We start from the raw sequence: 26,029 nt of genomic DNA on the forward strand, positions 1-26,029 counted from the left end.
ATGTTTTAATAATTCAAGTTATGAATAACAGTTTAAATTATATTCTGTACATTCAGTATAAATATGCATTAAAATAAACACCCAAAATGGTTAAAATTAGTCCTTTTTGACACTTTAAAAATAGAGCATTAATTATTTGGAAGGGTAGGAGTGAAACTGGGCATGGGTAGTAGTCATTTCTCATTCCCCATTGATATTGGTCAACATTAGATTGGAAAAATAAATAAAGTCTGTTGACCTAAGAGACTGTCCTGTCCTGTTGATGAGCCCCAGACAGTAGATTGGAACAGTGGGAGACAATGGCAATCAATTGTGCATTTGAAGTTGGAGAAGATCACAGAAATGATTCTTTGCTGGAATCAGTAGCACAAAATTAAGGGTAGCCATGAACAAACCTGCAAATGAAGTTAATGTAACAAAATGAAGTTAATGTAAGGAGAGGGATAAGGTGTCTGAAATACCATTATCTGGAGTTACTTAGGGAATTTTGTGCCAGGAGACCAGAGTTATAATAAATGTAGAATCCTGAAGTAGAAGTATAAATTCAGGGGACTGGGGCTTCAAGTGAAAGTTTTTATTCTTAAACCATACACCTGTAACAATGGCTCTTTATCTTCTTATGCATTATATCATGCACGTCACTTTCACTAGTCCTACCAAGTGAAAGAGGATGCCTTTCCTATGGAAATGGAAATTAGTAGCTAGTTTGTAAGCAGACAGAAATCTTTACTTCTTCTGGGTATAGAGTTTCACTGCAGAGTTGTGAATTATTAATGTGTCAAGAAGCTCATTCTTCCTGCTTCCCTTCCTCCATCCCCTTGCCCCTCTCTCCCTCATTCTCTCTCTATTTCAAATCACCACTCTCCCCACTTCACTTTTCCTCTCCCCCTTTTTCCTTGTCTTTTCTTCCTTTCCTGTATCTCATTTCATTTTATTTTATTTTTGTTCTTTCTTATCAACTTCCAGATTCAACAGATCATGAAATGTCGTTGGCTCATGATAGGGATGTCTGTGAAAACTGTTTCTAATATTAGAGCCTTGCAGTGGTGTACCACAGACAGCATTTTTAAGATTGTGCTCTAATTGATGGTGCCTCCAGCATTACCCAATAATTTAGGAATTATACACCATAACATAGCTCCCACTTGGCAAACTCTACTATCTCGCATCATTAGACATGTCCTGAACATAGTAGGAAACTAAATAGTATAGTTGCAGTTGGTTCAGTACATTCAAAGACTCATGTACATTCAATGTAGCTTTGAAAATTATAATATTTTTTTTTAATTTTTTTTAATTTTTTTTAACGTTTATTTATTTCTGAGACAGACAGAGACAGAGCATGAACAGGGGAGGAGCAGAGAGAGAGGGAGACACAGAATCTGAAACAGGCTCCAGGCTCTGAGCTGTCAGCACAGAGCCCAACGCGGGGCTCGAACTCACGGACCGTGAGATCATGACCTGAGCCGAAGTCGGACGCTTAACCGACCAAGCCACCCAGGCGCCCTGAAAAATTATAATATTTAAAAAATATGAGTGGGCTTTATTTCTTAAAAAGGACCTTCATAAAGAGGACCTTAGGGAGGTTCCAGAAGATGGCGGCGTAGGAGGACGCTGGGCTCACCGCGCGTCCTGCTGATCACTTAGATTCCACCTACACCTGCCTAAAGAACCCAGAAAACCGCCAGAGGATTAGCAGAACGGAGTCTCTGGAGCCAAGCGCAGACGAGAGGCCCACGGAAGAGGGTAGGAAGGGCGGCGAGGCGGTGCGCGCTCCACGGACTGGCGGGAGGGAGCCAGGGGCGGAGGGGCGGCTCGCCGGCCAAGCAGAGCCCCCGGGTCTGGCCGGCAAAAGCGGAGGGGCCGGCCGGACTGTGTTCCGACAGCAAGCGCGACTTAGCGTCTGGGAGGTCATAAGTTAACAGCTCTGCTCAGAAAGCGGGAAGGCTGGAGGACAAAGGGAGGGAGAGCTGCTGAGCCCCCGGACGGCAGAGCTCAGCTTGGCAGGGAACAAAGGCGCTCGCCAGCGCTATCTCCCCCGCCCATCCCCCAGCCAAAATCCCAAAGGGAACCTGTTCCTGCCAGGGAACTTGCTCCCGCAGCGCAAACACCCAACTCTGTGCTTCTGCGGAGCCAAACCTCCGCCAGCGGATCTGACTCCCTCCCGCTGCCACAGGGCCCCTCCTGAAGTGGATCACCTAAGGAGAAGCGAGCTAAGCCTGCCCCTCCAGCCCGCCCCTCGAGCCCCCGTGCACCTTGCCTACCCACCCCAGCTAATACGCCAGATCCCCAGCAACACAAGCCTGGCAGTGTGCAAGTAGCCCAGATGGGCCACGCCACCCCACAGTGAATCCCGCCCCTAGGAGAGGGGAAGAGAAGGCACACACCACTCTGACTGTGGCCCCAGCGGTGGGCTGGGGGCAGACATCAGGTCGGACTGCGGCCCCGCCCACCAACTCCAGTTATACACCACAGCACGGGGGAAGTGCCCTGCAGGTCCTCACCACTCCAAGGACTATCCAAAATGACCAAACGGAAAAATTCCCCTCAGAAGAATCTCCAGGAAATAACAACAGCTAATGAACTGATCAAAAAGGATTTAAATAATATAACAGAAAGTGAATTTAGAATAATAGTCATAAAATTAATCGCTGGGCTTGAAAACAGTATAGAGGACAGCAGAGAATCTCTTGCCACAGAGATCAAGGGACTAAGGAACAGTCACGAGGAGCTGAAAAACGCTTTAAACGAAATGCAAAACAAAATGGAAACCACGACAGCTCGGCTTGAAGAGGCAGAGGAGAGAATAGGTGAACTAGAAGATAAAGTTATGGAGAAAGAGGAAGCTGAAAGAAAGAGAGATAAAAAAATCCAGGAGTATGAGGGGAAAATTAGAGAACTAAGTGATACACTAAAAAGACATAATATACGCATAATTGGTATCCCAGAGGAGGAAGAGAGAGGGAAAGGTGCTGAAGGGGTACTTGAAGAAATTATAGCTGAGAACTTCCCTGAACTGGGGAAGGAAAAAGGCATTGAAATCCAAGAGGCACAGAGAACTCCCTTCAGACGTAACTTGAATCGATCTTCTGCACGACATATCATAGTGAAACTGGCAAAATACAAGGATAAAGAGAGAATTCTGAAAGCAGCAAGGGATAAACGTGCCCTCACATATAAAGGGAGACCTATAAGACTCGTGACTGATCTCTCCTTTGAAACTTGGCAGGCCAGAAAGGCTTGGCACGATATCTACAGTGTGCTAAACAGAAAAAATATGCAGCCGAGAATCCTTTATCCAGCAAGTCTGTCATTTAGAATAGAAGGAGAGATAAAGGTCTTCCCAAACAAACAAAAACTGAAGGAATTTGTCACCACGAAACCAGCCCTACAAGAGATCCTAAGGGGGATCCTGTGAGACAAAGTACCAGAGACATCGCTACAAGCATAAAACATACAGACATCACAATGACTCTAAACCCGTATCTTTCTATAATAACACTGAATGTAAATGGATTAAATGCGCCAACCAAAAGACATAGGGTATCAGAATGGATAAAAAAACAAGACCCATCTATTTGCTGTCTACAAGAGACTCATTTTAGATCTGAGGACACCTTTAGATTGAGAGTGAGGGGATGGAGAACTATTTATCATGCTCCTGGAAGCCAAAAGAAAGCTGGAGTAGCCATACTTATATCAGACAAACTAGACTTTAAATTAAAGGCTGTAACAAGAGATGAAGAAGGGCATTATATAATAATCACAGGGTCTATCCATCAGGAAGAGCTAACTATTATAAATGTCTATGCGCCAAATACCGGAGCCCCCAGATATATAAAACAATTACTCATAAACATAAGCAACCTTATTGATAAGAATGTGGTCATTGCAGGGGACTTTAACACCCCACTTACAGAAATGGATAGATCATCTAGACACACAGTCAATAAAGAAACAAGGGCCCTGAATGATATATTGGATCAGATGGACTTGACAGATATATTTAGAACTCTGCATCCCAAAGCAACAGAATATACTTTCTTCTCGAGTGCACATGGAACATTCTCCAAGATAGATCATATACTGGGTCACAAAACAGCCCTTCATAAGTTTACAAGAATTGAAATTATACCATGCATACTTTCAGACCACAATGCTATGAAGCTTGAAATCAACCACAGGAAAAAGTCTGGAAAACCTCCAAAAGCATGGAGGTTAAAGAACACCCTACTAACGAATGAGTGGGTCAACCAGGCAATTAGAGAAGAAATTAAAACATATATGGAAACAAACGAAAATGAAAATACAACAATCCAAACGCTTTGGGATGCAGCGAAGGCAGTCCTGAGAGGAAAATACATTGCAATCCAGGCCTATCTCAAGAAACAAGAAAAATCCCAAATACAAAATCTAACAGCACACCTAAAGGAAATAGAAGCAGAACAGCAAAGACAGCCTAAACCCAGCAGAAGAAGAGAAATAATAAAGATCAGAGCAGAAATAAACAATATAGAATCTAAAAAAACTGTAGAGCAGATCAACGAAACCAAGAGTTGGTTTTTTGAAAAAATAAACAAAATTGACAAACCTCTAGCCAGGCTTCTCAAAAAGAAAAGGGAGATGACCCAAATAGATAAAATCATGAATGAAAATGGAATTATTACAACCAATCCCTCAGAGATACAAACAATTATCAGGGAATACTATGAAAAATTATATGCCAACAAATTGGACAACCTGGAAGAAATGGACAAATTCCTAAACACCCACTCTCTTCCAAAACTCAATCAGGAGGAAATAGAAAGCTTGAACAGACCCATAACCAGCGAAGAAATTGAATCGGTTATCAAAAATCTCCCAACAAATAAGAGTCCAGGACCAGATGGCTTCCCAGGGGAGTTCTACCAGACGTTTAAAGCAGAGATAATACCTATCCTTCTCAAGCTATTCCAAGAAATAGAAAGGGAAGGAAAACTTCCAGACTCATTCTATGAAGCCAGTATTACTTTGATTCCTAAACCAGACAGAGACCCAGTAAAAAAAGAGAACTACAGGCCAATATCTCTGATGAATATGGATGCAAAAATTCTCAATAAGATACTAGCAAATCGAATTCAACAGCATATAAAAAGAATTATTCACCATGATCAGGTGGGATTCATTCCTGGGATGCAGGGCTGGTTCAACATTCGCAAATCGATCAACGTGATACATCACATTAACAAAAAAAAAGAGAAGAACCATATGATCCTGTCAATCGATGCAGAAAAGGCCTTTGACAAAATCCAGCACCCTTTCTTAATAAAAACCCTTGAGAAAGTCGGGATAGAAGGAACATACTTAAAGATCATAAAGGCCATCTATGAAAAGCCCACAGCTAACATCATCCTCAACGGGGAAAAACTGAGAGCTTTTTCCCTGAGATCAGGAACACGACAGGGATGCCCACTCTCACCGCTGTTGTTTAATATAGTGTTGGAAGTTCTAGCATCAGCAATCAGACAACAAAAGGAAATCAAAGGCATCAAAATTGGCAAAGATGAAGTCAAGCTTTCGCTTTTTGCAGATGACATGATATTATACATGGAAAATCCGATAGACTCCACCAAAAGTCTGCTAGAACTGATACATGAATTCAGCCAAGTTGCAGGATACAAAATCAATGTGCAGAAATCAGTTGCATTCTTATACACTAACAATGAAGCAACAGAAAGACAAATGAAGAAACTGATCCCATTCACAATTGCACCAAGAAGCATAAAATACCTAGGAATAAATCTAACCAAAGATGTACAAGATCTGTATGCTGAAAACTATAGAAAGCTTATGCAGGTAATTGAAGAAGATATAAAGAAATGGAAAGACATTCCCTGCTCATGGATTGGAAGAATAAATATTGTCAAAATGTCAATACTACCCAAAGCTATCTACACATTCAATGCAATCCCAATCAAAATTGCACCAGCATTCTTCTCGAAACTAGAACAAGCAATCCTAAAATTCATATGGAACCACAAAAGGCCCCGAATAGCCAAAGTAATTTTGAAGAAGAAGACCAAAGCAGGAGGCATCACAATCCCAGACTTTAGCCTCTACTACAAAGCTGTCATCATCAAGCCAGCATGGTATTGGCATAAAAACAGACACATAGACTAAATGAATACCTTAGAGGAGAAAGCAGGAAAAGACCTCTCTGACCTCAGCCGTAGCAATCTCTTACTCGGCACATCCCCAAAGGCAAGGGAATTAAAAGCAAAAGTGAATTACTGGGACCTTATGAAGATAAAAAGCTTCTGCACAGCAAAGGAAACAACCAACAAAACTAAAAGGCAACCAATGGAATGGGAAAAGATATTTGCAAATGACACATCGGACAAAGGGCTAGTATCCAAAATCTATAAAGAGCTCACCAAACTCCACACCCGAAAAACAAATAACCCAGTGAAGAAATGGGCAGAAAACATGAATAGACACTTCTCTAAAGAAGACATCCGGATGGCCAACAGGCACATGAAAAGATGTTCAACGTCGCTCCTTATCAGGGAAATACAAATCAAAACCACACTCAGATACCACCTCACGCCAGTCAGAGTGGCCAAAATGAAGAAATCAGGAGACTATAGATGCTGGAGAGGATGTGGAGAAACAGGAACCCTCTTGCACTGTTGGTGGGAATGCAAATTGGTGCAGCCGCTCTGGAAAGCAGTGTGGAGGTTCCTCAGAAAATTAAAAATAGACCTACCCTATGACCCAGCAATAGCACTGCTAGGAATTTATCCAAGGGATACAGGAGTACTGATGCATAGGGGCACTTGTACCCCAATGTTTATAGCGGCACTCTCAACAATAGCCAAATTATGGAAAGAGCCTAAATGTCCATCAACTGATGAATGGATAAAGAAATTGTGGTTTATATACACAATGGAATACTACGTGGCAATGAGAAAAAATGAAATATGGCCTTTTGTAGCAACATGGATGGAACTGGAGAGTGTAATGCTAAGTGAAATAAGCCATACAGAGAAAGACAGATACCATATGGTTTCACTCTTATGTGGATCCTGAGAAACGTAACAGAAACCCATGGGGGAGGGGAAGGAAAAAAAAAAAGGTTAGAGTGGGAGAGAGCCAAAGCATAAGAGACTGTTAAAAACTGAGAACAAACTGAGGGTTGATGGGGGGTGGGAGGGAGGGCAGGGTGGGTGATGAGTATTGAGGAGGGCACCTTTTGGGATGAGCACTTGGTGTTGTATGGAAACCAATTTGACAGTAAATTTCATATATTAAAAAATAAATAAATAAATAAATAAATAAAAATAAAAAAAAAAAAAAAAGAGGACCTTAAAGAGGATCTTGTGCTTAGTATGTACTATGGCCAGCTACTTTTGAAATTGAATTTTATTGAGATATAACTTACCTACAATTCATCCCATTTAACTTTACAGTTGGATGGATTTGATCGATGTATATCAAATCAAATACTAAACATATAGAACATTTCTATCATCTTCAAAGTTTTCTCTTGCTGTCTTATAACCTCTACCACAAACCCCCAGCCAATGTCAACTACTAGCCTGATTTCTGTCCTTCTCCTTTGGTCTTTTTTACAATATAATATAAATGGCATTATACAAAAGATAGCTTCTAGTGACTGGGTTATTTCACACAGTATAATGCTTTGGAAATCCATGCACACTGTTACATGCTTCAGTACTTAATTCAGTTTTTTTAAATTGCTCAACAGTATGCTAGTACTTCATGATTGTACCAGAAAATGTTTGCTGTGCACCAGTTAATGGGCATGTTGCTTATTTCTAGTTTTTGACTATTACGAATAAAGATACTATAAACATTTGTGTTTATGTTGTAATTTCTCTTGTACAAATACCTAGAAAGCATTGCTGTATAATGCAGTGTGCTCATGTTTAACTTTATAAAAAACCACCAAACTGTATCCCAAAGTGACTATACCATTTTACATTCCTCTTCAACTCTTTTACTATTTTTTCAGTTATCATTCTTTATTTGACGATGATAATCCATTTGTGTTTGTGTTCTCCTACTGAGGAATCAGAACTGGTCATTTTAGATACACAAAGACAAATACCTGAGGTCCTCATGTTAGAATATTTGAAATTGCATCTGTGCTGGAAAAATAGGAAGGCATGATCATCATCTGTGGCTCACCAGATATATATCCATAGGGTAGTCAACCACGTCTGCTGAGAGAAATGTTCTTGTCATAAAGGCCTTTTATATTTGGCGTAGTCCTCTCAAAAAGTGCCTTCTTCTGCAGAGCAAACAGCCTTCACCTCAGCTTCCTAGCTGCTTTCTTTACACTCTGTCACATTTGCTTGCTACCCTCCCTTTGGACATACAGCAAATTCAAACTTGGTTGTCAATTTAAATTTACCCTTATTTAATCTTAAAAAATAAGTAATTGCAACTAAACAGTGAAAACTGTAGCCTAGTTATACATAGGTATATCCAGCATCTAAAATTGAATTGTTGGACATGCTCTGGTGACTAAAATTTTGTGTGTGTGTATTCTTTTGCAGGGGGAGATGCTAGACAGAGAAACGATAAACTACTTTCTTTAAATAATGCCTTTAAAAAAATACGGTTCCTATTGTGTGCCAACTTTACTCAAATAAAAAAATTAAATGTTAAATGTCAAATAAAATTTCTACCCAAAAAAATTAAACACTATGGTTCCTTTGCACAGGCTTTGGTTTTCTCTTCCTGCCTGGACTACCTGGATGTCTGACTTCGAAAGCAGAGATTAAGCTTTTGCTTGACTGCAAACATTATTCTTGTACAGTTTAAAATCATTTTAATCTTCAAGTTTGAAAATGTAAATGAAATTAAGGCACTAATCTATGTTTCTGTTCTTGCAGTCAAAAAAAATCCAAGCCCAGCTGAAGGAGCTTCGTTATGGGAAGAAGGATTTATTATTTAAGGTGAGAATCTTTCTCCCTTCCCCCTCCACCAACCCAATAACTGAACTATAATATTATTTAGCTTACATTTAATTTCTGGATTTTTATGAGAATTATAGCTGTATTTGACTGCATTGAAGATGTTTTCATTTTCTTGCCTTCTTAATTAACGGAGATAAATGCAAATATGATTTCCTGGGTACATTCTTAATCAAAGGTAGGCGTCATTCCAAAGTATTTAAAGTCTCTTTGTAACCTTCGATTACTTTAATTCAATATTGAGGAATACTGTATTTCAAAATATTTACATTAAGGAGAGCATAGATTGAGTGAATATCCAGAGATGAGATCCACTGGTTATCTACATTCTTGACTTCCAGAGGCCCCTGCATAAATCTCTTTTTTACTAAGAGTCTTCCTATTTAATCATTGTTGATTGATTTTCATCATTGATACTTTTTTTTTTACGACTATCAAGTCACCATCTGTGTATAGATAGACATCTACCACAAACTATGGACTAGTGCCCCCCAAAGATACCCACTTGCCAATTCCTGGAAGCTGTGAATATTATACTTTATGAGAAGGGAAACTTTACAGAGGTGATTAAGTTAAGGATCTTCAGATAGGAAGGTTATTCCAAAATATCCAGGCAAGACCTAAATAGAATCATGCAAGTCCTTATCGCAGTGAAATAAGAAAGCCTAAACAAGAAGGTTGTGCGATCACAGAAGCTAGAGGAGGAAAGGCAATGTGAAAGATTTCCTTCCAATAGCCTCCAGAAAGAACCAGCCCTACCAATACCTTGATCTTAGTCCCATAAAATTTATTTCAGACTTCTGACTTTCAGAACTGTCTGTGAATAAGTTTGTGCTTTTTTAAGCCACTGAATTCAGGGTAGTTTGTTATAGCAGCAAGGTGAAACTTAAACAGATACTTTCTTTTATCTCCCTTGAGCAGGGGGAGACAAGAGGCAAGTGTTGTGCTTGTGGTACATGTGCATTTCCAAACGCAGTAGAGTGATGGAATATTAGGCTGTTAGGAGTAGGAGTAATAATTTGCTTGATAAATAATAAGTACGAATTACATTTTGTATAATATTTTAAAAAATATTTTCATTACAATGATCAGCCCGATCTATATGTGCTAGGTTTAAATTAAAGGGAGATAGTTTCTCATTTTATTTAATGATTGAAAAAAACCTACAATTTTTCCAGTGAAAACAATAAGAAATGACACATTTCCCTTCTTCAGCCCCTTTACTTTTGGTTCGGAGTCAGGGGAAGGTAGCCCTATTATGTCACCCAGTATTTATTAAAAACTCATTCCATGTGAGGCATGAATCTGGACATATCTTGCCATTGACTCTTACATGAATATGCTACTTTCCTTTTTTTTTTTACCTCATTTACAAGATATTTCCCTGCACACCAAGAAAAATCTGAATTAATTCTTATTAATGTTTATAGATCCCTGCCTCACAATACTCTGTTCATTTTATGTGATAAGTAGATAAAAGTATAAAACCCAAGGCACTTGTCTTTCATATTGAGACTCGAGCTCAGGGCATTTTAACTCTTAATTTCAGGTTGGCCTTAGCTTTTTGTAAGGTCATCAACAATAAATAAATTGTCAACAACAATAAATAATTGAAATTGGGAAAAAATAAATAAAACGTATGTGCATGTCTGTGTGTGTGTATGTGTGTGTGTGTGTGTGTGTGTGTGTTTTCATTTGAAGAGAAATTTCTGTTTCTCTGTGAATTAGTTTAACTTAATAATATCAGGACTCTAATAAAACAAATCCGAGCTCCCTGGAGCTGATAAGTTTTAGGTAGGAGGCTGACAAAATTTATGTAAAGATAGATCATGTAAGCTTTTTAAACTTTTTGAATTTAATTTCCCAAATTGAAGAAAATTTGGGAAAAGAGATTGAAGAGATCCAATAATTTTCAGTGATTTATTTCTTCATAATATGCCAGTTGTTGAATATACATTAGTAATTTATCAAATTTCAGAAAGTACCGATATCAGGATTTGTTGAAAATGTTTATGACTTGAAAATGAAACATTATTTGTAAGCCTTTGTCACTTTGAAAGAAGCGCTTGTGTATCAAATCAGGTGAATTGTGTATGACCATGAAGTTGCCTAAGTTAGAATGCCTTTAGCATATACACTCTCCAAGGTGCTGTTTATCAGCAAGAGTTTTGTTAAATAAGATAATGAGAGGTCTATAAACATGACCCTTTTTAACTTATTCAGTAACTAAACAATGTCAACAGACCGACTTTTTTTTTTTTTTTTTTTTTTGGTTTTTCCTACCGTTCCATATCTCGGTCCTCAACTTACTGACTTATTCTAAGTTTTGATCCCTCATTATATATGATAGTAGTTAAAGATTTATATGCTCCTTTGTCCAATTTTGTACAAAGTCAGAGGAGAAAAAGGAAGGGGCAAGCGCTTGTCCTTCAGTGTCATAACTTTTATAAGGGAGGAGAATTTTTTAAGATGTTTCTCCAAACATGGCCATGCAACCGTGCAAAACAAGTGAGACCTTAGTGTTTTCAGCTTCCGTTGTGAAATAGTATTCATTCATTCATCTTAATGGCATTCACTCATCTGATTTGCCTATTACTATATCAACAGTGTACATTTTAGGTCTTATATAAGCATATACTGAATGAATAAATGAATTCATACATACATATAGGCACGTGTATATACATATGTGCATACATAAATAGAGGTGTCATGGCAGTACATTGTAGAAATTCATGTATGTAGTCCCAAAGGGCATGTGACTACATGCACCTTTGAAAATGAACCCACAGAATATCTTTGGTAATATTTTGCTGAACTCAGAGATGAGTAATAGAGGATTCTATTTCAAGTAGTTTCCCTGAAAATCTGTTCAATTTTGAATAGATTTGATCGTTTTTATTAAAGACAGTCTTTGAAGAGCAATGAGTACTGCTGAAACACTTCAATTATGTTTTAAAAATAACGGCATGTGCTGACAATTGTCAGACATGTTGATAAATTCAGTGTTCTTATTAATGTTTGAGAACTGGCTTTTGATTAGGAAGGCTGCCAGAGGTAGTAAACATTCTCTACTAAAGGAAGAAGTGAGGCCCTGCTGACTGTTAGTTACCCTGACTTGAGTTACTTTTTATCCTCTCTGATTCCACTTGGAGATGATATTCTGTGGAATATCTACTTTCCATTTTGCTGCTCTATTTTACTTTTATATATACAATTGTTTAGTTTCAGAAGTATTATTTTCTCACTTAAAACCCATCACTCAAAACACACAATAGTTTGAAATATTTTATATTTCTGTTTAGTTCCTTTTATATTAGGCATAATCTGCCTTATGATTATATTAGTTAATATAGAGTTTATGTTATCTATTCTCCTTTTTTATATAATTTTAAAACATAAAACATCCTTTATTTCTTTGTAAAATCTAAATGCATAATATTTCATATGTATTCCAATAGTGACTTAACTTTAACCTTAGAAATATTTGTGCATCTGTGTATTTATATATGTGTGTGTTGTGATTTAAACTTAAACTATGATAAAAATTCTGTTGTTATTTTTAACTTGAGGTATATATTGAACATATATATAACTATAAAATAATTCACCAAAATTATTGAACAATTTTAATGTTATTGACACCTAGTACACTGTTTTTGAGTTTATAACTTTTTTTTTTACTTTTTTGAGGAATAATTGATGAATGTAATCATATATATTTAAAGTGTACAACATGATTATTTGATATTCATGAACCTTGTGGAAAGATTACCAAGATCAAGATTATTAACACATTCATCACCTCTGATAATTATTTGTGTGTGTGTATATGTGTGTGTGTGTGTATGTGTGTGTGTGTGGTGAGAATGATTTGGATCTACTGTCAGTAACTTTAAGTTACACACCATGCCGTACATTTGATCCTCAAAACTTATTTTTCTTTTCTTTTCTTTTCTTTTCTTTCTTTCTTTCTTTCTTTCTTTCTTTCTTTTTACTTATTTTTCTTTTAAATGCAAATTTCTAAGGTTTGATATCCTTCACCCCATTTCCCTTGTCTCCCTGCCCCTGGCAACCACCATTCTATCCTGTTTCTATAAAATTGGCTTGTTTTGTTTTTGTTTTATTTTGTTTTGTTTTGTTCCATATATTCCATATGTAAGTGATACCATCAATATTTGTCTTTCTCTTAGCTTATGTGGTTGGCTTATTTCACTTAGCCTAGTACCATCCAGGTCCATCTATGTTGTCACAAATGTCAAGGTTTCTTCCTTTTTTTATGGCTGAATACTGTTCAATTGAGTATACCACATTTTCCTTATCCATTTATCCACTGAAGGACATTTAAGTTAATTTTATGGCTTGGCTATTGTGAATTATTCTACAATGAACATGGCTGTGCAGGTACTCTTCATGACACTGATTTCGTTTTTTTCAGATGTATACACAGAAGTAGGATTACTGCATCATATGGTAGTTTCCTTTGTGCATACATATATTATGTATTGTGTATAAATATATAATATATTTCCTTTATAAAAATTATATATATGTTTCCTTTTTGTATATATATATGTATATATTTCCTTTGTAAAAATTACATATATATATGTATGTTCCTTTGTGTGTATATATTTAAAAATTATACATATATATAATTTTTATGCACAACATAGTGATTTGACAGTTCTATATATTACTTAGTGCTCACCATATAAAGCTGTTCATCTTTTCATCTCCAAGGCTTATTTATTTTATAACTAGAACTTTCTTTTTAATTTTTTAAGGAACCAAGATACTGTTTTCCATAATAGCTATACTAATTTACATTCCCATCAACAATGATAAGGATTCCCTTTTCTCCACATCCTTCCCAACATCTGTTATCTCTTGTCTCTTTGAAAATAACAATACTAACAGGTCTTAGGTGATATTTCATTATGGTTTTGATTTGCATTTTCCTAATGATTGGTGATGTTGAGCACCTTTTCATATATCTGTCGGTCATTTTGGATATTAAGCCCTTATCATATATATGGGGTTTGCAAATATTTTCTTCCATTTTGTAGGTTCCTTTTTCAATTTATTGATCGTTTCCTTTTAGTATAGCAGTTCTTTAGTTGGATGTATTCCTGCTGGTTTATTTTGGCTGTCGCTGTCTTTTTTATTTTTTATTTTTTTGTCTTCTTATCCAAAAAATCATTGCTAAGACCAACGTCAAGAATCATTTTCCCAGTGTTTTATGGTAGGGATTATGTGGTTGCAGGTCTTAAATTTAAGTCTTTAGTTCATGTCAAGGTAATTTTTATGACTGATAAAAAGATAGGGGACCGGTTTTATTCTTTTGCATGTGCCTGTCTAGTTTTCCCAGCATCATTTATTGAAGAGACTGTTGTCCCCTCATTGTGTGTGTGTAAAGCTATGTGTTGGGACCTAGGGAGCGGTGTTCAGAGCAGCAGGAGCACAGTCTTGGCACTGACAGGCCAGAACCGTGACCTGAGACCCAGGGGTGGGCCCTGGTCTCAGAGCTCAGAGGTGGTCCTCAACAAAGATCAGAGCCAGGACGTGGGAACTTGGAAGGCATGTTCCAAGCAGTGGCAGCTCTGGTCACATTTACGGCAAAGCACTGGGGCATCCCAATCCCAGAAAGTGAGGTTTGAGGACCCTGAGGGCATGTCTCACTGCAACAACAGCTCCAGCCATGGGGAGGAGATGTAACAGCAGGGACTCTGGAAGGCTCTACAGGGACTCTGGAAGGTTCTGTCATCTGGGATCAACACTAGAGAAGATTATGGGATCCTTGGTAGCAAAGGCTACAAACTTCCACAGTGGTAAGGCTTGCTGGGGCCTCTCCTGTTCTCCCTTTTCCTGTGCGGTGAAATCCCTCTGTGGGGATTCCTCCTGGCACTTAGCTGCTCTGGACTGGGGGTGATGGGGTGACATAGGTAAATCCTTCCTATGGTTTTCTGTGTGGCCATCCTCAGTTTTTGAGTTTCACAGAGTTTTGGCTGCTTCTTCACTGTAGCTCACAGCTTTCCTCTAAGCTATTTTCATCTGTTCGTAGTTGTTTATTTGTTGTTATTGTTGTTTTGTTCAGGAGACAATTGTTGGGACCTCCTAGCCCCCCATTTGCTGAGGTCACCTCTCTTAAGAAAATTACAACAGTTGACTCTACCATCAGTACAGTAAGAAAAAAAGAAATGTTGTGTTTAATTAAAACTTCTTTAGTTCTGAGTATTCTTATTAAAGAAACAAGAATACATAGGTAAGTAAATATATTAGTCTGCTCAGGCTGATATAAAAAAATATCATACACTGGGTGGCTTAAACAACAGAAATTTATTTTCTCGGAGTCTGGAGGCTGGAAAGTCTGAGATCAAGGTCTGGCAATGTTTGGTTTCTGGTGAGAGTGCTTTTCTTGGTTGGCAGACAGTCAGCTTTTCACTGTGTCCTCACAGGGAGAGTGACCAAGCTCTCTGGTGTCTCTCCTTATAAGGACATTAATCCCACCCAGACCAGGTCCACACCCTCATGACCTTTTTTAACCTTAATTACCCCTTCAAGTAGTTAGGACTTTAACATAGGAATTTTAGCACTGGGGGGCGGGGGGCACAATTCAGTCCACTGTTGTAGTTAAGTAAATAATACCCACAATAAAGCAGCAACAAACTTTGGTGTTTGAGAGGTTATAAAAGGAAAATTGCTATTTTAATTTACCATAAAATGATTACTGGGAGCTTGGACATTTATTTTAAAATGTAAGCCATTTAATTTCATTTCCTCACTTTTATTTTGGTAATTTCAAAACAATTTCCGTAATGCTCCCAGTTACCAAAAATTGAATTTATCAACTTCCCTAGTGAAGTAGGAAATGACAGACAATTTGAGTTTTGTTCTCAGATTCTCAAAAGGAAACATTGCTGAGTTTAACTGGAAGTTAGATCTGATCTCACTTTCATGTCCTATAAGCTGACGAATAGCTATAGTCTGGGTAGAAAGCTTCTTGCACATACATTTTGGTCATGACAGGTTTCCTTAACTGACTTTCTCCGTGTGGAGACTGACCTGTTTTTGCCTTTGCTGAAGGTTTTGTTCCACCTGTCGTTTTGCTAACATTTGGCCTTTTTAAATAAGTATAATATCAGTCCTTATTTAATATTGTGCTTATAGTATGTGTATATTTATATAAAATAAAGCATGGCATTTTGTTGATAAATATGTCCAAAATATGTTTTTAAAAGAATTTTACTGCCTCTAAGTGTGTCATTTTGTATCTATAAAACAGAAAATCTTGAGTAATAATAACAACTGGCATATACTAAACACTATGCACTTGTAAGAGATTTTGCTATGTGTTTTTTCTTTTTTTTAATTTCTTGAGAGAGAGAGAGAGAGAGCATGCACATGTATATGCAAGAGAAGGAAGGGCAAAGGGAGAGATAGGCAGAGAATCTTAAGCAGGCTCAGCACTCAGCATGGAGCCTGACTCAGGGTTCAATCTCAAAACTGTAAGATCATGACCTGAGCCAAAATCATGAGTTGGCCACTCAACCACCTGAGCCACCCTGGCTCCCCGTTATGTGTTTTATATGCATTATCTCATTTACTCCTCAAAACAATTTAGGTTTATATGATGTATTGAGGTATTGGATATGTGTGTATATGTGAATATGCATATACATTCATGTATATATACACACACACACACACACACACACACACACATATACATACATACCGTAAGGTGTGTGTGTGTGTGTGTGTGCATCTGCATATAAAGTGAGGCCTAAAAAGTTAATGGTCTTCAGTATAGTGTATAACTGAGGAAGGAGTCCCATCTATCATATATGTTCATATTCAGGGTCTATGTCAGTCTTCTTCCCCTGCCTTTTGTTGTTATTGTTTTTCTTTCTCTCACTTCCTATGGTCTCCCAGTGGGTAGCTCTTCATTTGGTTGTGTGTCTACTTTCTTCACTATATAAAATCCTGTTTGTTTTCCTACTGCTTACTAGTTGTAGCACATATTGAATATTCCGTCATGCTTTGTCCTCTGATATTTATGAACTCTTTGTCAATGTCCTGACCTTAGGTTTCAGATGGACACAATTTGGTCCCAATATCCATCCTTTTCTCCATATTCTAATATTCTAAGACATTCAATTTGTATGCATTCTATTTTTTTTATTAAAAGAATTACATTAAATTAGATTTCCACTGAGTTATACTGGTTTTGTGATTGTTTCTGTTATTTATTAAATAAAAACAATTTAATAATATCGTGTGTCCTTCAGTGTTTGAAATAAAGTGGCAAAATGATCAAATTACTGCCCTCAAAAGGACTATATGTATGTGTGTGTGTATATATATATATATATATATATATATATATATATATATGTAAAAGGTATTATATATATGTATATATATATATAAAAGAAGATAAATAATATATATATTTATATATGATTTATATTCTTTTATTTGAGTATAGTTTTCATACAATATTGCATTAGTTTCAGGTATACAACATAGTGATTCAACTTGTCTATATGTTACGCTGTCTTAACCACAAGTGTAGCTACCATCTGTCACTATACAAAGCTATTATAATACCATTGACTATATTTCCTACGCTGTGCCTTTTATTCCCATGAGTTATTCATTCGATAACTGGAAGCTTGTATCTCCCACGCCACTTCACCCATTTTTCCCACCCCCCACACCACTGCTCCCTGACAATTATCAGTTTGTTCTCTGTGTTTGTAGGTCTGATTCTGCTTTTTAGTTGTTTGTTTATTTGTCTTTTTGGATTCCATATTTGAGTGAAAGTATATAGCATTTGTCTTTCTTGGTCTGACTTATTTTACCTAGCATAATATCCTCCAGGTCTATCCACGTTGTTGCAAATGGCACGATTCCATCATTTTTATGGCTTTGTGATACTCCATTGGGTGTATATGTGTGTATATATATGCCACATCTTTCTTGTCCATTTGTATACCTATGGACACTTACGTTGCTTCCATATCTTGGCTATTATAACTTTTAAAGATCACAAGTGTTGGTAATAAAAATTGCTAGAGATTTCAGCTGTTCACTTAGATTTTTACAAACTTAATTTCACTTTATGATTTTTCACTATGGAAAGAAACAAGATAGCCTTTTCATTTAATTCCACAAAAATAGGAAACAGGATGAAAATCACTGTGCCTTATATATATTTAATGTTTGATACATTATCGCATCCTCATGACAACCCCTGTCAAACAAAGAAGTTGGGGGATCCATCTAACAATGAGGGAATTGAGACCTTCAGAGGTTTGACAATAAAGGCCACCAAAATATTTATTTAAAAAGCAAATTTGTTAACAGATTGAAACCATCGTAGTAGATTCATTCATTCATGCATTCATTTATTTAAAATTGAACTGACTTGTTTTAGAGTATCATATCAAGTATATTTGACTTGACAGAGATTTATAGTTATTACATTGATAATTATTTCATAGTATATATTTATATCATTGTATCAACATTCTGATATTTATTGCAGCAGATTTGGTGACAGACCAGATGTATCCATTCCTCTGAAACTCAGATATCAACATGGCATGTGTTCTCATTGGTATTTTCTCTAGAAATAAGATGTGCCCAACTTGATATCCCCACTGTTGTCTGCTCCTAAAAGCAGGGACATTGCCACATGAATTTCCATGTATGAATGCCGGATTATTTTCTGAAGATTTGAGTCTTCTCTAAGAGAATTTGTGAAGCAACTGCCCCATAATTTTTAAACCCCTGTGTAATTTAAGGTAATTTCTGTGCATCTGCCTCTCATTATCTTACATTTATCACATTTATGTGTTAAACCATTTTTTAATGAGCAAAAGCATTTTTGGTGCCAGTCATTTGTTACAAGTGTCAAATTATCTCCAGCTAAATGAGCTTTGGCCCTAAAATGTAGACACCATGCATAAGGGGTGAGAAGGATTACTGGTTTTACTTTCTTACTTGATTTGACAAACTGTAAGGTTTTCAAAACACATTCATTTGTGGCTTAAAATAATTTTACAAGTCAGTCGGGGCAGGTAATAATATCACCTTATCCTGAATAGAAAAACAAAGCCTAGGGATGTTAAAAGACTTGTCCGAAATCACAAAACTAGGAAGTGACAGTTTTATTCTAATCTCAGTCTTTGACTCGTCTATATTACATTGTTCCCAGTTATATTCTGTTTCTTAGGGCTATTTATAGATTATACTTTCAAGAAATATTTTCTAAAGCACTGAAAGATTTGAAGGCCAAACATGTATAGCTGTAAATATAACTTGATGACAAAAACAAACAAACAAACAAACAACGGTTGGCAACTAAAACTCAATGCATTTCCTTAAAACCATAAGCATGTTTCAGTGCAAAAGTATGCTGCTTTCAGTTTAGAATTGGCAACTGCTTGGAGCAGAAGTTTTTTTTCTGACTCCCTATATTTTTGTGATCCTCCCTACTTGTTTTTAAACAACAGAATAAGACACAAGAGGAAATTAACTGACCTTCTCCAGAACAAAACAAGTTTTCAGGCTTGTTGCCTCCATGCTAAAACACAAAGCCAACAAGCCTCATTGATTTTTTTTCATTAGTTACCTGATAATGGAATAGACACACAGATTATATATAAAAGGACACATGTTTCTTATCAGAAGTTGTAACAAATTGAAATTTGGTAAACATTAAACTTTCTCCAAAAACATTGGGATTCTTTAAATACTAAATATCACCAAAAATACAGGTTTTTCAGAAACCAAGCCCAGAGTTTTTTTTTTGTTTGTTTTGTTTTTTAACGTTTTTTTTTTTATTTATTTTTGAGACAGAGAGAGACAGAGCATGAACGGGGGAGGGCCAGAGAGAGAGGGAGACACAGAATCGGAAGCAGGCTCCAGGCTCTGAGCCATCAGCCCAGAGCCTGACGCAGGGCTCGAACTCACGGACCGCGAGATCGTGACCTGAGCTGAAGTCAGACGCCTAACCGACTGAGCCACCCAGGCGCCCCAAGCCCAGAGTTTTAAAGTGAATTATCTATGATTATACAACTTCAATCTGAGTTTCCTGACTTCATGTTCATTCATTTGTTCAAAATTATGGATTGAGCATGTGTTATCTGTCAGGCACTGAGCAAAGTTCTTTCCATTTGAATAAGATGTCTTCATGCTTTAGTGAGGGATTTGAAAACAATGGATGCATTTCAGGAAGGAATTGACTCCTTAGACTTTGCTCATAATTTTTATAGGTTTTCTTATGGCATTTTTCTTAGAGTGACGTTTGTATAAATTATCAGATAATCAAATGTTCTATCAACACCCAAAGCTTAATGGTTTAAGGACCATTGATTTACAAATTGGCCCTTACCTTCTACCATTCTAAGCTGTTAATGGGCGTAAACCGTGCTTCTTCCAAGTTTCTTTCTCTTTCTTAGTCTGTTTACTTATTCGAAAACTGAGAGGTATTATCTGCCAGGTTGATGGTTATGTTAGAAGTGATTGTTAGAAAGTGTTTATAACTTTATATAGTGTTTTCACATTTTACCATTTTAACCAAGTTCTACCGTTAATTCAGGATTTTAAAAAATGTTATCTCACATCTCCTAGGAAAACAAAATATTTTCAGTGCCTTCGGACAGCAGTTGTAAATACATTTTAAAATATGTATAGCTTTGTGTGTCTCCACCCCACACCCTGTGCCCATTCCGTCATTTGCTCATGTGTCACGGTGCTCTTTCCCACTGAGCTTGGATCTAGCCTCAAAGTCATTCTCATTCCAAGTTTTGAAGCAGATTCTAAAAGTCAGTCACAGTTGGTACTTAAGATAAACCTATTTGCCATTTGTGAAAGCGCTCTAAATAGTTTGCCTAGAGCCAGTCTTCAGTTTCTACAGAGCTGCTCTGCAAGATGCTGTCACCATTGTCTTACTGTTGCAGTAAATAATAATTGTTAAATATATTTCAAAGAGAAGTGGTCTTTATGCTAAGGAACATGAGAGAATAGGGCACAAGTGGGAATCCTTGTGTCAAAAATCAAAGTGAAGACAATATACTTTAGACCAGCCCTGGAACATTTCTCCCTTGGTCTGAGAGGGTGGGTGAGCCTTGGATCGCTGACCTTCCCTGCCTGTTCTTGTCTTATCATGTTGCATCTGTATCTTGGCTCAACAAGCTACCCTCCCACCGAGAGGGGCCACAATCTTTATTAGTTTCAGTTGGCTGCACATTTCCTTGCTTGGAGCATATGTAGAACAGTGGCACCATCATGAGACCTTTGGGGGGAATCACTCTCCTTCTGGGACTTGCCTAGTATTCTACCATTTCAGACCAAGCACATCTGCCCACTGATGCACTGATTTCTTTAGGTCCTAAGTGGTTTTATTTTCAGTATGTTTACACACACACACACACACACACACACATACACACACATATGTGTGAAACATCCTGTGTTTCTTCTGAGTACATTGAAAGTTCAACACGTTTCTGATCAGAGCTCATCTTAGGTTCGAATTTATAGATTAGAAATTACAAAGACAACAACAACAAAAAAGAGATTATGGTGTTTTGTAGAGTCAAATTTGAATACCCTACAGAAGTACTGCTCAGGGACATACAAACATTCTCAAGTAGCTTTTCATCTCTAATTAAAATATAAAATAATTAAATAATACTTGTATTCTAAACATACACTCTTTTTAAATTTTTTTTAACATTTATTCATTTTTTGAGAGAGAGACAGAGTACAAGTGGGGGAGTGGCAGAAAGCCAGGGAGACAGAAAATCTGAAGCAGGATCCAGGCTCTCAGCACAGAGCCCCATGTAGGGCTTGAACTCACTAACTGGGAGATCATGACCTGAACCAAAGTCGGACGCTTAACCGACTGAGCCACCCAGGCGCCTCATCTAAACATACATTCTTATATTTAATGTAAAATGAAAAGAAAGAACAGTGAAGAAAACATACAGTAATTTCACTTATTATACAATTTTTTAAAAATTACTTGTGCTCCATATCCTTTGCCCTAGTGGTGATGCCAAATATAATTTCAGAAGACAAGAGCAAGTTACTGTTCTTGTTTGAATACTTCTTTTGGCAGTACATTTCGATGTTCCCCTTTGTACGGGCAGGAGACATTTCAGAAATGTATTTGTGAATTTACTTGATTTATTTTATTTCATTTCATTGCTGTAACGCAGTTGCTAGGGTGTTTGTTAATGGTGCATAATAGAAGAAGCCAATTACCTTGAAAGGTAATTGCATAGAAAGCTGCAGCAGTAGACACGATTTAGAGGAATTTTAAAAAGGAGAGTTCTCCATCAGTTTCATAGTCTATCACAAGGCATGTACAGCTTCTGAAGGCACCAGCAGAATCCCTAAGTAGTGTATACAGTGGGAGTCTTTTACAACAGCAGCATCTCCCCTTCAATCATTGACACTAGTATATCTCTTAAAGAGAGATTCCAGGGGTTATCTTAGCCTCTACCACTGCCATTTAGACTTAATAAACCCCATTTTAGAAACAAGTCAGCTCAACTTACTGCAGAAGTTTTCACCAACATAAGAACCGTCACTTTAGAAGGATCCTGTAACACCTCCAATTCCAGTCCCTTGCACGATACTGGCTGATCTTCCTGACGGCATCACCTCTCCTGATAAGTGTGTAGTGATTAAGGTTCTCAACATTCTAAGGCAGATTTTTCTCTCTTACGAAATTCTGACCGTGGGAGAACCCCTTTCTCACTTCCGATTATAGTTGGTTTTTTGTTTGACAGATTGATGAGAGATCTGGATTGTTTTATTTTTTTTGTTTTGTTTTGTTTGGGGGGGTGGGCAGAAAAGAGAGGGAGAGAGAATCTTAAGCAAATGCTTAAGACTCGATCAGGACCTGAACTGAAATCAAAAGTCCTACTCATAACCGACTGAGCCACCCAGGCTCCCCCAGAGATTTGTGTTTTTAATGAATTCATTTTATTTGTAATTTTTACAATCTTTTAAATTAACACTGGGTGTTAACTGCACTCAGACAAAAAATATATCGTTGATTTTTTATATGCTTATCTTATTCCCACAGAGATGCCAGGTTCATATCTATGAAGTAACGTGTTTTCCCCACAGTCTTCTTGTGTTGGTTTCTTCATTCTTTGTCTCTGTTTGCCCTTTCTATTCTCGATGCCCCCTCTTGTAGACTCCTTCAGAAGGAGAATTTAAGTTCATAATGTAATTTTTTTCAGTCTTAGGAACATTTGTGATCTTAGGCTAGGGTAGAATTCAATATATTGCTAATAGTAAAATAAACTAGGAAGGTGAGTGAGGTATATTATTTGAGTAGTCAGTAACAATCATTTCAGTGCTCTGAAGCCATGCTACTTAGCCAGGAGCCAAAATTTACAGTTACCAACATATGCTTTTCAGTTTGTTTTTTTCCCAGTTGTATAATCTCTTCTTTTGTCAAAGTCACAACGAGCATATCCTACCATCCTGCCCCCAATCATTGCAACTCCTCCTTTAAAAAGAAATAGGAAAATTCCCTGAGGTTGGAAATATCCATGTGGGCTATAGTGAATGATATATAGAAATTCTATGAACATGTTTTGGGTAAAATCTTTTTATATCATTAGTGCTTCTTGTGACAAGTTGGGCAAACCACATAGCACAATTAAGAGGCACCAACTGAGGCCTAGGTATACAAAGACAAACACTTTTATGGAAGACTGTACTGCAGCTTTGACTGATATCTGTGTGAAAGTTCTTATTTCTATCAAGCCTAAGCATCATCTCCTGAACATTTGTCCATTTCTTCTTCCTTAGTAAATAGACATTGAGATGGTTAAAAATATATATGATTGTAGTCAGTCAGGGGATCTGGGTTCTTTTTTTTTATGCTTTTATTTTTGAGAGAGAGGAGAGAGAGAGAGAGAGAGAGAGTGAGAACGGGAGCAAGCAGGAGAGGAGCAGAGAGAGGGAGACAGAGAATTCCAAGCAAGCTCTGCACTGTCAGGCAGAGGCTGATGCGGGGTCCAAACTCACGAACCCTGAGATCGTGACCTGAGCCAAAATCTAGAGCCAGATGCTTAAACAACTGATCCACCCAGGTGTCCCAGGGGATCTGGGTTCTTTATTGGCTCTTTCACTTACCTGGAAACTGAGCTTAAGTAGTCAGCCTTACTGGATATCAATTCCTCTGTCAGTAAACTATGGGTAGGATTGATACACACATGTCAAAGTTATTTAACAGGATCAAATGAGATTATATATACAAATGAATTCTACGCAATATTTTATACATATATTATTATCCATGAATTGATTTTGGTTTTGGTTTTGGTTTTCCTCCAGAGGGAAGTTTATTTCTCAAGGTAATACCAAGTCACTTTTTCAGAGTCTAAACAATTGTACTTAGTCTCACTCAAAAATGCATCACATATTCTCAACTCAGGCCATCCTACTCAGCAGTGTCCAGGATGTATATAACTACATCCCAGGCCCCCTTTTTTTCTCTTTTAAATACAGAGCTATCTTGAAAGCCAGGGAAAGAGCAGTTCATCCCCTTCATTTTAGGCAACTGTGTTGCTTTATTTATTTATAAATTAAGGCAAAAGAATCTTCAGAACATTCTGAAGAGAAAACAGCTGACTTTTTTTTTTTTTTTTTTTTAGTTTTTATATGGCAATCAAGGACTAAGGGCATCGTAGCTTTTCAGAAATGAAATTATTGGAATATATATTTTCCTAATAAATTTTTACACAAGTTTCTTTATTAAAGAAAAGAAACCAGTGTAGAGACCAAGAACTGAATGTGATTTCTTAACATAATTGCACTTGACCAGTGTCTGGAATCAGAGATATGAAAGGTTACATTCTCTTTTTCAACTGTCTTTAATATAGTTTTCGTGGAAATAGTAGATGAGAATTGTCTTTAATCTTTGTTGTACAAGAAGACTTTGCTATAATAATTTGGTTTCGTGCTTGGTTTTATCTTGGACAAATTTGATATGCTGATATACTGTTAATTTATTCATTAGCATCTGTAAAATCTTCTAAAATAATACTAAAAATGGATTATTTTGTGTGAAATTGAGCAGGAGCAATGTTAACTCGATATTCCATGACTCCTCTTTTATGTATTAAATTTGTTTTTAGTTTAGATATATTGTGGATAACAGTGATCCCATATTTACATTTTCATTTATTTGAGCTCCTTTATTTGCATGCTGCTTGGATTTAAGTGTTATGTTAGTCTGCAAGAGTTTGTTCCCAATCAAGCACAGTCTTACAGGTTGCCTGTTCAACTCTGGTTGTTTTAATTATAGTTCCCTGCTTCACTAAATGAGGATGTTCTGTTGGTGTCTCATAAATTTTAACACAGGGATCACCTGTGTATCTTGTTAAGAGGATATTCTGGTTCAGTAGGTCTAGGATGAGGTTTGAGATTCTGCATTTCAAACAAGTTCTGAGTGACAGTGCTGACTGTGATGGTCTGTGGACCACACTTTAAATGATAAGGTCCCAGGCTTTTAATTAATCTGATGTGAAGGTGTTTTCTTTTTCTTTTTAAGTAATCTTTACACCCACTGTTGGGCTGGAACTCACAACCTCAAGATCAAGAGTCGTATGCTCTACTGACTGAGCCAGCCAGGTGCCCTTGTTTTTCTTTCATTAAATTTTAAAATTCTATGGACATTGGTGTGGTAGAAAGAACCAGCATTTGAAATCAGGTAATTAAAGTTCCCCTTGAGCGTTCAGCCTTTCATGTAATTTACCGATGTTTCTTTAGCACACGAACCTCCAGAAGAGGGTATTTGTATTGATTATTTAACATCTCATCCCAACCTTTTTGTTCCACTCATCACAGCTGACATTTTGGAGCAGGCAGAGGGAAATCGGAATTGGATGACAGGTCGTCCCGCTCTCAGTCTAGTAAGGGTGATGAGCTAGTTTACAATTAATTTTAATACAACATGGACAGTGTTTTATAAGGATTTACTGCTCTTGGGAGAGCGGGTCAATGAG

General features: G+C 37.2%; 1 protein-coding gene across 3 annotated transcripts in view; it reads left to right on the forward strand.

The window, feature by feature from the left end:
* LUZP2 (leucine zipper protein 2) overlaps positions 1–26,029 on the forward strand; it is a 495,099-nt gene that overhangs the window by 359,109 nt on the left and 109,961 nt on the right. For all 3 annotated transcript variants that reach the window (XM_042958956.1, XM_042958954.1, XM_042958955.1), the window contains exon 7: positions 8,901–8,963. In XM_042958956.1, the coding sequence (XP_042814890.1) occupies positions 8,901–8,963 (63 nt within the window). The remainder of the gene's footprint in view (positions 1–8,900; positions 8,964–26,029) is intronic.

The sequence above is a fragment of the Panthera tigris genome, chromosome D1, assembly GCF_018350195.1.
Source record: "Panthera tigris isolate Pti1 chromosome D1, P.tigris_Pti1_mat1.1, whole genome shotgun sequence".
In the NCBI taxonomy this organism is placed as follows: domain Eukaryota; kingdom Metazoa; phylum Chordata; class Mammalia; order Carnivora; family Felidae; genus Panthera; species Panthera tigris.